At 37.9% G+C, this 12,065-nt stretch overlaps 1 protein-coding gene across 4 annotated transcripts in view; it reads left to right on the top strand.

Moving 5' to 3' along the window:
• The window catches only part of BTBD1 (BTB domain containing 1), a 46,992-nt gene extending 35,210 nt beyond the window's left edge, over positions 1–11,782 (top strand). For all 4 annotated transcript variants that reach the window (XM_088829593.1, XM_055417932.2, XM_088829592.1 and 1 more), the window contains 3 exons: positions 6,021–6,108; positions 9,267–9,413; positions 9,915–11,782. In XM_088829593.1, the coding sequence (XP_088685719.1) occupies positions 6,021–6,108; positions 9,267–9,413; positions 9,915–10,073 (394 nt within the window). In that variant the 3' untranslated portion in view covers positions 10,074–11,782. The remainder of the gene's footprint in view (positions 1–6,020; positions 6,109–9,266; positions 9,414–9,914) is intronic.
• Positions 11,783–12,065: the final 283 nt, after the last annotated feature.

Below are 12,065 nucleotides of genomic sequence, written 5' to 3'. Positions count from 1 at the left end.
CTGGTGGGCTTCCGTCTGTGGGGTCACACAGAGTCGGACACGACTGAAGTGACTTAGCAGCAGCAGCAGCTAGTGAAGGTAATAAAGAAACTACATCTACAAATAATGGAATATAACATACCGAGGACGTTTTTATTTTAATTCTGGGTTTACTCTGTGCTAATAAATTGAACATCTTCATGGAATGGATCATTTTATAGGCAAATATAAATAATCAAAATTGACTGAAGAAGAAAGCCTGACTAGACCAGTTACCATGGAAGAAATTAAAAGTTATCAAAGAACTGTCCCTTCACAAGGTGGTTTTGACAGGTGAGTTTGATCAGACCTTCAGGGAACAAATTGTTTCCTTGAACATTCAAAGAAGAAAATACTTCTTGGTTAATTATTGAAGGAAGCCTAACCCTTATACAGGAATCTAACAAGCTCACTGATACAGAAAAGACATCCTACCTAAAATAACTTACTGAATCAAGCAGTACCTCACAAGGATAATACTATAAAAGCAAGTAGATGTAAATCAGAAATAGGTGTACATCAACTATACTCCAGTTTTAAAAAAAGATCAGAGTTGGAAAATTACATCCAGTGGAGATAAATATGCAAGATCCAAGTTTTGACATCTTAAGTTTGGTTCTGAAGCTGTAAAGTTATAGAAATTGAAGTGTTTATAACATGAAAGGCACACATATTGCTCAGGAGAAGGGTGGCCATTTCAGATAGAGACTTAAGAGAATTCCTCCTGTGGTTTCTTAGAAAGAGGACACTGAGCAATGCATTGAACATCTTTTAAAGTAACATCCATCCAACAATGAGTTTTTTAGGATTATTCCTAATAAAGCCTATCAATGGAAAATGAGTGCAAAGAAACCATAAAAGAGAAAGTTTGTTTGGAGTTTGAAAGAATGGCTCAATACTAGGAAACGTGTTACTTTAACTCACCATGGTAGCAGATCAAAGAAAAATAAACAGTATATTTGGATAGATGTCAAAAACTTTTCATAAAATTTCACCCTCAATCCAGGTATAACCATTAATAGGCTAGGTCTAGAGGAATACTTATTTTAACACAATAGACTATTGAACCCTCAAGATAGGGGTGCCTGGTAACCTTGCTGTTTTCAGCAGTATTCTTTTAACACTGATTGATGTAGGCATACAGGATAAAGAAACATCGTAATTATAATTAGCACAGCATTGTAAATCAAGTATACTTCAGTATAAATAAATATTAGACAGGAAGAGTCTTTTTCATTTTTTGCAGATAACATCTATGTTAGTAGTACTGTACTCCATCAGATCTAGTTCTCTTTTATAGTGAATATTTTGTATTCCCCCTTTAGTAGCCCGAAATGAAATTTATAATGTGTTTCTTTTTCTCTTTTTAAGAGTAACTTTTTCTTGTGTAATTATTTAGTTCTAGCTTTTTCTCTAGTTGCATCGAGCAGGAGATGTTCTCTGGTTGCAGTGCCTGGGCTCATTGCAGTGGCTTCTCTTGTGGCATAGCACAGGCTCTGGAGCACTGGCCCAGTGGTTGTGGTGCACGGCCTTAGTTGCTCTGCACATGTGAAATCCTCCCGGATCAGGGATTGAACGCGTGTCCCCTGCAGATTCTTTTTCACTGAGCCACCAGGGAAGCCTGTGTTTCTTTTTTTAAAGTGGTATAATGGCTTGGTTGTAATGTAAAGGAAAATAAATGTAACTGATAGTAAAATAAAATGCATACCTCAACATGTAGGCACTTGGGCAGCAACAGAAGACAAGAAGCAATCAGACATAGAGTACCTGTGTGTACCAGCATGCTGAGACAGCTGCAGGTGCAGAGAACAGGATGTGCAGTGCTGCTGCCAATTTTGTCATTTTCTTGAAAGGTTTTCAAGCAAAGCACATTACAGTCCACCCTATTTTTCCGTATTTGAGAACTCATCTACTCACTGGAATTTATTTGTAACCACCAAATCAACACCAGTAGTGAGAAGGCAATGGCACACTTCAGTACTCTTGCCTGGAAAATCCCATGGATGGAGGAGCCTGGTAGGCTGCAGTCCATGGGGTCGCTAAGAGTCAGACATGACTGAGCGACTTCGCTTTCACTTTTCACTTTCATGCATTGGAGAAGGAAATGGCAACCCACTCCAGTGTTCTTGCCTGGAGAATCCCAGGGATGGGGGAGCCTGGTGGGCTGCCGTCTATGGGGTCACAGAGTTGGACACGACTGAAGTGACTTAGCAGCAGCAGCAGCAGCAGCAGTGCATTCTCAGTCATTCCCAGAAAAGATTTGAATCATTCTCAGAATTTAAGATTATACTCCACATAAGTTGGGTGTGTGTGTTGTTTAGTCACAAACTCTTTTGCAACCCCATGGACTGTGTCGCTCCATGCTCCTTTGTCCATGGGATTTCCCAGACAAGAATACTGGATTGGGTTGCCATTTCCTTCTCCAGAGGGTGTTCTCAACCAGGGATTGAACCTTCATTTCCTGCATTGGCGGGAGCCTCCAAGGAAGCCTGGGGTGTGAATAGATACTCCCCCTAGAGCACTGGTTTAATATTTGCTGATTCTGTGTTTGTGAAAACTATAAAATATAACTACCACAAACAGTGAGAATTGACCAAAATTCTACTTCCTTGATTTGCATTGTATCACCTCTTGTAAAAGTCAGTGAATATTAAAATCGCCATAAAAATCTTTGGTCTATAAATAAGTTTTAATTAGTTTCAAGGCTCATAGATAAAAACAGGTTTTTTATCTGCATGAATTCTGACCGGACAGTTGAACTGATTGGGGTTCTTTGTTTTGGGACCCTGTCCCAAGCATTGCAGTAAACCTGGTGGCCCTGGCTGCCTGCTAGTATTGCTTCAAAATACTCATGAAAACAGAGCACACCTCCTTGGGGTAGAAAGCCTTTTGAGAACAAGTATTCAACCCAGGCAGCTTCAGGATCAGTAAAAATCTCTTAGAACCAATAAAAAAGAATAGTGGTCAGTTACAAAATGTATTTTCAAAAGCCAGTGATGTTCTAATGTCATTAAAATTCCATTACAGGGATGGATGGTGCTGGTGGTAGCAGCAGTGTGAATGTGCTTAATACCACTGAACTAGGGACTTTAAAATACTTAAGATTGTACATTTTGTTATATATTTTGCCACAATAAAAATTTTTAGGGAATTCCCTGGTAGTCCAGTGGTTAGAACTTAGCACTTTCACTGCAGAGGCCCACGTTCAATCCTCGGTCAGGGAAACTAAGATCCTGCCAGCCACACAGCACAGCCAAAAAAAAAATTTTAATGTTTGAATTTTCATTTATAATAGTAAAAACAGACCCACCTGCAATGGTAACAAATAACAGAGTAGCAGAATTAAATCCTATAGGAAATGTACAGTATGGTATACCACCTACAGAACAGGAGTATTTTGACTGAAATCAGACAATGTCTTTCCAAACTAACCTCTGTGTTACGCAGTTCCTTATAGAGGTCGCATGTTTTTGGTAGGGAGAGGTGGGTTGGCAAAACTATCCCAAAATTAATCTGCAAAAATAAATATTTCTTTTAAGAGAGTGGTATTAATAAAATATGACAAATATTATAAAGCTATAATAAGATAGTGTATATACAGAGTTCAGAAACCAATCTAATGTAAATGAACATTCAGAATGTGAGGCAGGAATTAACCACTGGGAAAATAAAGTTCAGTCTTTACTGATGCCATCTTCCATCATTTGCATAAATTAAAATTTTAACATTAAAAAAATGAAACTGAGAAAGCGTTGGAACAGAATATTTATTATAAGGATGAGATAGGCCTTTCTAAACTTGGCATAGATCATAATTGGGCTACAAATAAATCAGAATGTTTACGTCTAAAACCACCATAAAATTGAAAGATAAATGACAAATGAAACTTTCTGAAATGGATATTACTGACAAAGCATGAGCTTTCAAATCCACGTGAAAAAGACACTCCTCAGCTGAGAAAAATGGGGAAAGAACATGAGTGGGATTTTCATTAAAAGAGAAAATCCAAGAGACAGTATGCATATAAGCAAATGTGCTAACTCAGTAATGGTGGTGGTGGTGGTTTAGTCACTAAGTTGTGTCCAACTGTTGCGACACCATGGACTGTAGCCTACCAGGTTCCTCTGTCCATGGGATTCTCTAGGCAAGAGTACTAGAGTGGGTAGCCATTTCCTTCTCCAGGGGATCTTTCTGATCCAAGAATCGAACCCAGGACTCCTGCATTGCAGACAGATTCTCTACTGACTGAGCTAAGAGGGAAGCCCAAACTCATTAATAATCAAATATAAATAGAATTTGTCAGTCATCAGTTTCTCAACAGTAAAAAGATGATACTTGGTAGTTGTTGAGAGTGAGATAGCAGTGATTTTCATTCCTTCTTGGGTGTAAAGTTTTATAATCTGCCCAGAAAGCAGTTTGATAAAGTTCATCTAATGGCTTAAGAATATACCTTTTATTTTCCCCAGAAAATCTCCTTACAGGAATTTATTCTAGGAAATAGTCAAGGCACTGTGAATTGATGTAGCTATAAGATTGTTCATCATGGCATTGTTACATAACAACAAAAATCACAAACAACTTAGATTATCTAACATATAGGAATTAGTTAAATATAATGAATCGGTAATAATCTTTCACCTTTTTATATGAAGTTATAAAAATATATACTGACATGGTTTTTAAAATAGCACATGTATATTCACAGAAAAAAGTCTATTTTTCTGTTCTTTAAAAATAGAAGTAAAAGTCTGAAAGGGAAATGCACCAAATTAAAAATGAAGTTATCTCTAGATAATATATTTAGAGATGCTTTAAATTTTTCCTCTTATTTGTTTAGCTGCATTTTCTAACTTTTAAAAATATTATATTGATTTTTTGTAATAAAAGCTATATTATAAATTGAAAAAATTTTAAGGAGAGTCTCATACTGGGAGTTTTAGCATGATGTTTATTTAAGAGTGTGACCTTTTGATTCATGTAGCCCTGGGGTTGTGTCCCAGCTCAGGTATGCAGTTTTGATCCAGGCAAGTTGATTTCTCTAAACCTCAGTTTCTTCAACTATAAAAACTGAGGATGATAAAAATAATACTGTTACTTAGTTTATAGAACTATTATGACTAAAGGAAATAATTCATATAAAGAACTGGGCTCAGTGCCTAACACAGGAAGTGCTCATAAAGTGGTAATGGTGTGGTAGTAGTGATAGTAAAACTGTGACTTCAATTCTTGAAACATGAAATGTTGAGGATAACTCCTTTATGTTATAGATTATTTCTTATTATACAGTCATTTGTGCTTGATGCTAGTTTCCGTATGTTTATAAATGGAGTAAGCTGGGTCTGTTTCTTAACTATGGTGACCAGACTGGACCTGCTTGTTGTTCTAGTGTGGAATCCCATTCTGATCTGCCAGTGTAACTCAGGTCCTATGCCCAAGTCCTCCACCACCTATGCTGTTACAGCAGCCTGCTTCCTTCACAATTCTTAGCACAATTTATAATTAATGATTTAACTCTTTGTTTACTTATCTGTAATCAGTGTCCTCCACATAAGTGCAATAGGGCCGGAGACTGTCTTGTTGACCATTATTTCCTCAGGGCCAGGCACAGTGCCTCCGTCTAATAGGCCCTCAGTAAGTAGTCATCCAGCTGAGGAATTGTCAGAGTTTGGGCTGCTGCTGATTGACAAATCTGTGTTCATGAAGGAGATGTGCAGGCAGATATGGACTAGAATTATCACAACAGAAGTGGGCCTGTAGGCTGAAATGCTTGACTCAGAGGTGTACAGTACAGGCAACAGAGTCTAGTTAAGTTCCCATTAAGTTACTCTAGCTAGAGGTTTTTGGTAAGCAGAAGACATTTCTAAGGATGTTTAATTTTTAATAGTTTTCTTTATTATGAGCAAAGTTAGATGTGCTGAGTAACACTTAAAAAATGTATAAGCCTTTAGAACATGAATGCTTGTTGAATTTTGTGTGTTTGATATTTGGCCTCATTCCCTCAGGTTCACAGTTAACAGAAGAATCTCTATAGTTGGATTTGGTTTATATGGCTCTATTCACGGTCCCACGGATTATCAAGTGAATATACAGGTACACTTTTTTCACCTGCTCTATACCATCTGAAATATATAACAAGTGTAATTTTGCAGTAAGGTATTGTTTTGATGAAATCCAAGTTTCAGTATAATTATCAAAGGCATCAGAAAGCCTACTAGTAGCATTTTAAGCCTAGAGGATTCCTTTAAATTGGAGTCCTGGGGCTCTTAACAGAAGCATTCACTATAAGGAGCTCTCCTTTGTCCAGGAACCCCTTCTGTTAGCCCTTCCTATCTGCACTGGCTATCTGCAAACACCCACCTACTTTCTTCATGATGCTTGCACTCTAGGGCTTGAAACTGCCTAATTCCCTATAACTCCTGGTGACTTCTCTGATCTCTGATGGTCTGACTGTGCCCTGCCCCATTCTTAGGTCTGCTCCATCTCAGTTTTTTCAGATAAGGCATGATCACTTACCCTTGAAGAAGGTGAAGCTCCTCTCTCCTTCCCTCCTAGTCTACCAGTGTTCTCCACGCTTTCCATTGCATGCCCTACTTAGTAAAATTATTTTTGAAACACATCCGCATTTTACTTTTATCTAGGGTACACATACACCTATGCAGTACTATACTAATTTTATACATAAATAAAAACACAAAGGAAAAAAGGAAGTAAACAATATTTCAGACTTCCATCAACAGAAAAAACTGCCCTCTCCAAAATGTTATTAATATTCTATTTTTAATAGTGAAAACATGAGTGAACTTTGTGATCAAAATGTATCATTTAGTCTTCAGGACCACACAACAATTCAAAGACCTTGTCTGATGACACCCAGAAAAGATACTTCACTTCTTCACAAAGACTCACAGAGTAGCTCAATCATGTCTAACTCTTTGTGAACCTATGGACTATACAGTCCATGGAATTCTCCAGGCCAGAATACTGGAATGGGTAGCCTTTTTCTTCTCCAGGGGATCTTCCCAACCCAGGAATCAAACCCAGGTCTCCCGCATTGCAGGCGAATTCTTTACCAGCTGGGCCACAGGGGAAGCCCAACAATACTGGAGTAGGTAGCCTATCCCTTCTCCAGCAGATCTTCCCCACCCAGGAATCAATCCAGGGTCTCCTGCATTGCAGGCAGATTCTTTACCAACTAAGCTATCAGGGAAGCCCCCTCACAAAGACACCTCATTCCAAATGGAAGAATTGCTTTATTGGCTGGGCTAATGAAATCATGCTCATTTTTAAATCCTGTCCACTAAAATCTAGTGAAATTCAGCTATAAATTTATATCATTCATATCAATTCATTGCTCTTATAAATCAGAAAGTTACAGTTTTAATATTTTTAACAAATAGGTTCAAAAGCCACTGAAATTTGTTTATCTGAGAGATTTTAAAGGTTAGAAAATAAAAAATCACAGAAGACCTCTGAGGAGTATAAAGATTTTCATGATCACTCCCAGTTTTACTGTATATATTGTTGAGATCCTATCTAGTAGGATCCATAAACCCACTTAGGCACGCTGTGTAATCTGCAGGCCTGGGAGAGTGAGGGCCCCACGATCATTCTCTATGGGTGAAGAGCCCTCTCTTCCTTCAGTGCCCCTCACGTGTTACATGAGACTCCAGAGCCCTTGTTTACAAACTGAGGGAGGGCATCAGGGTTATAGGTGTACTTAGCTAATAAAATAGAAAATGAATAGAAATAGGACTTCTCTTTATGTTCTTCCACTGAGTGACTGGTCTTATGCACCCTCTAGATACATTACCAGATAGATCTCCCTGGGTTTGAATTTCAACTCTGCTTTCTCCACAGTGTGACTGTGGGGAGATTATGTGACCCCTGTAAGCCTCAGTTTCCTTGTTTACTTGGATAGGCATAGTACCTCCATTATAATGTTCTGAGGACCAGGTGAGATGATGCCTGTAAAGTGTTTGAAACAGAGTCTATTGCTATCATTGTTGCTCTAGTTTTATAATTTGATTCTCACAATAACCTTAGGAAAAAAGCAAACAAAATTTTTCCCAAATTAAAAGATAAAACTGAGGTTCAGAGAAGTGAAGTGGCTTGCTCTAGGTTACATTGCCACAACCAAATCTTGTGTCTCCACTGCTTTATTCCCGGGTGCCAGCATGTCTTTTGTTTCTTTTTAATTTTTTACTGAGCTGTGATATAGTGTGGTCCCTCCATATCCTCAAGGGGTTGGTTCCAGGACCCCATGTGGTTACCAGAATCCATAGATACTCGAGCCCCTTACATAAAATGGTGTCATACAGTCAGCCTTCCGTGTCCACAGGAGCCAATTGTATATACAGAAAAGTACACATAGTTATAAGTGTATGACTCCCTTTTCATAATACTGTGGACTCACTTGTGTAACCAGCGGCCTGATAAAGGAACAGTGCATTACAGCACTCCAGACACCCCGCATGATCTTTTCTGGTCTCTCTCCCCACAAGGTGGCCACCGTCCCCATCTTCCACTGCATGTACTGATTCAGCCTGTGTTCTTATTACTCTTTTTATCTGAAGTATGCAAAAAGATGGCTTTGTGAGCCTTGGCTTCCATACATACTGCCTTTGCATGAAGACTTTTCTCTTATAACCTGGACCTCTGATTTGAGCTTTTAAAACTCTTCTGTGGAGCCTCACCGCTTCCTGACAAAATCAGTGTTTCCTGTCCTCCTCCACTTCATCTCAAGCACAACTCTTCTACTGCAGGTGCTGTTCTGAATTGTCCCTCTTTACTTGTCTTCTCATGACTAGAAGCTCCTTGAGAGTGTCTCAGTGCCTGGCACAGATTATGGGACAGACAGAATTATCATATTTTAAATATCCACATAGGATGTTACAGGAATTTCCCAGCAACAGGACAGAGGCTAGCAAGGAATAAAGGCTCATTTCCCTCAAGTTTCTAAAAATCTGCACTTTCTTTAGCACCAGTTCCCAAGCCATGTGTCCTTTTTAGAAGCTCCTCTTCTACAGCCAAAGCCCAGTTATCTGACATCCTCCCACCCTCACTGTGGTGAATGCATTTTCTGACAGTGTGTTTCAAGCCATCTTTGGTGGTTAGAGATGGCAGAGAAAAATGATGACAGAGAGAAGTAGAAGCCTGCTGTGCTGTTCCTAAGGGCTTCATATTCTTTTCTAGGAAACTTTGTTTCAGTTGATGTAACTTAAATTTAACTTTTCTTTTAAAAATTACAGATCATTGAATATGAAAAAAAACAAACACTGGGACAAAACGATACTGGATTCAGTTGTGACGGAACTGCTAACACATTCAGGGTCATGTTCAAAGAACCCATAGAAATCCTGCCCAACTTGTGCTACATGGCATGTGCAACACTCAAAGTAAGAGTCTTCCCAAATGTTCTACCTGGTGAGCTGCGAGGCCTGGGGTTTCCTCCTGCGTGTTACAGAGCACGTGTTTCAGTAGCAGCTGAGAATCACTCACAGTACATCCTTGGTGGAAGCAGGGAAGGCAGAAAGCTGGGAGCTAAATTGTACCACAGCTTTGAGAAAAGCAGTGCCTCTCAGCACAGCTCTGCTCAGGAATAAATGGTTAGTTCTAGTAGCCCTTAGTTTGAGCAGGAGCTTGCAAGTTTAATAAAAGATAAAAGCTTTTTTTAAAAAACCATTTCACTGTTCTCTAATACCTGAGCTCTGCGTTCAGTATTTTTAGTCATTAATTAGCTTGTAGCAGAAACTACATTTTTCAGTAAATGACTTGGCATAAATTTTTATATAAGAGCTATAAAGAAATAAAGTAAATCGTTAATCTCATTGAAATGCCACATCCAGTTGAGTGCTTATTAAATGAAAATTACTAATGAACCGTTTGCTCTCATTTAGGGTCCAGATTCCCACTATGGCACAAAAGGACTGAAGAAAGTGGTGCATGAAACACCTACTGCTAGCAAGACTGTCTTTTTCTTTTTTAGTTCTCCTGGCAATAATAATGGCACTTCAATAGAAGATGGGCAAATACCAGAAATAATATTTTATACATAATTCAGCTTTATAACATCCAGCTGAACAATACCTAATTCAGCATTTTAATGCACCCCGGCTAAATACTACCATGCAGTCTAGTCTCAACGGCGTAAAGAACTGGTCACAAAAAAGTTTGAGTGTTATGAATATTTATTACTGTAAGATTAAGAGACATTTTGGTTTCTTAGGTAAATAAATGTTGACTTAAATCTCTGCATGATTTAATCGGTGATTTCCATTTTCTTGTAACCTTAAGGGAAAAAAGAATGGGTTTAATTGTTTAAAAAAAAAAAACAGCTATTTCAGCTTTATCTTGTATAATTTCTTAGATCAGCTGACTCATGATATTTCAGCAGTTTTATAATTGAAAGATTCTTGTTTTATGTAGCTTATTTGTGTTTTTTGTTTGTTTGTTTCTGTTTGAACTATTTTGAAGGTTACATAAGATGAGGTAGGTCAGTATATCCACAGAATTCCTACTAACTCAAGTTAATTTTCAGAAAATGAAGAAAGCTGACTTCATCCTTGGAGTTTTAAAATATCTGGTTGTTAGCATTTGGCATATTGCTAGAAATAGGCTTAAGAAATGCCTCAGAAAATTTTGAGTGCATTTATAGAAAAAATATTTCATGATAGTCTAGTAATATATTACATAGTACAGTTTTAAATGATAAATTGAATTTGTACAAATTCACAGTAATCTGTTGTGAACAGAGGATCTAAAGGTGTACTTTAAGACTGGATTCTTTATCACTTAATCTTATCACTTAAAGTTTATAGTATTATAAACTATACCCATCTCTCTGAATGAGGCATGCTGCTGAGAATTCCCAAAATTGAAATGATGGTGATGGTGGTGGTGCCTGGCTAAACAGACATCATCAGTTCAACATTTGGTGATAATCTTACACAGGAAGAAATGGAATGAAATACTAAGATCTCTAACAACTGCTTTGATAATTCCAACAGAATCACACCTGCTGGAAAATATACTTTCTGAACATCTACACAGTTCTATCCAAGAAATAAGATTTAATATTTATGACCTCACTGTCACAGGTGCAGCTGCCTTAGGAGGGGATGGGAAATATATTGGCAGGATGATATTTATACACTTTTATAAAACAAAATTTTTATATAAGTAGCTTTCTTTTTCTTTCCCTTGAAAATGATTATCTCATTAAAAATGTATGTATAATTAAGCTCTATCAAATAGTTGTGGAAGATGTGCAGAAATCACAATTCTTTTTAGTATCAACTTTAAAAGAATTTTTTCTAAATGGTAATTAGGATAAAAAAATTTCCATCCAAAGTAGTATTTCACTTGATATTTTCATGAAGATAGGGAGGTATGTTGGCGACAGAGGTCTCTTAAAATGGCTTGAGGAAAGGGGAAATTTTTCCCTGTCTGGTAATATGATCTTAAGACTGTAAACCTCAGTTAACTGGAAGAATTGAAATGTGTGGTCTGGTAAACTGAAGATTAACCAGCAGGCACTCCTTAGTTTTGCTGGAAAATACAACTGCAGAAAATACTTCTGCCTTAAAAAGTACAGTATGCCAGAGGTAAGTTAATGTTTTTTGACGCTTGAGGTATTTCAGTTGCTTTAAGTGTGTTACACTGAATGATTGTAACTGAAAGTAGTCATAGAAGGGACAAGAAATGGAACAGTCTACTGATATGGGACATCCCCTGGAATTAAAAATAAATATCTATTATCCTTTTATTTTTTTGTTACTTGTCTTTTTTTCTAAAAGTGTTTGCTGCTCAGTTGTGTCTGACTCTTTGTGACCCCATGGACTGTGGCCCACCAGGCTCCTCTGTCCAAGAGAGTCTCCAGGCAAGAATACCGGAATGGATTGCCAAAGACACTGTTCTGAATAAGAGTTGTAGTTAATTGAGGTTTAACGTTATTTCTGTGTGTGCTCAGTTGCTCAGTCAGTATCTGACTCCGTACAGACCCATAGACTGTGGCCCGCCAGGCTCCTGTGTCCACGGGAGTCTCCAGG

The sequence above is a fragment of the Moschus berezovskii genome, chromosome 21 (genome assembly GCF_049115385.1).
Source record: "Moschus berezovskii isolate FMDL1 chromosome 21, NW_MosBer_1.0, whole genome shotgun sequence".
In the NCBI taxonomy this organism is placed as follows: domain Eukaryota; kingdom Metazoa; phylum Chordata; class Mammalia; order Artiodactyla; family Moschidae; genus Moschus; species Moschus berezovskii.
This window is presented reverse-complemented; position numbering and strand designations above follow the sequence as displayed.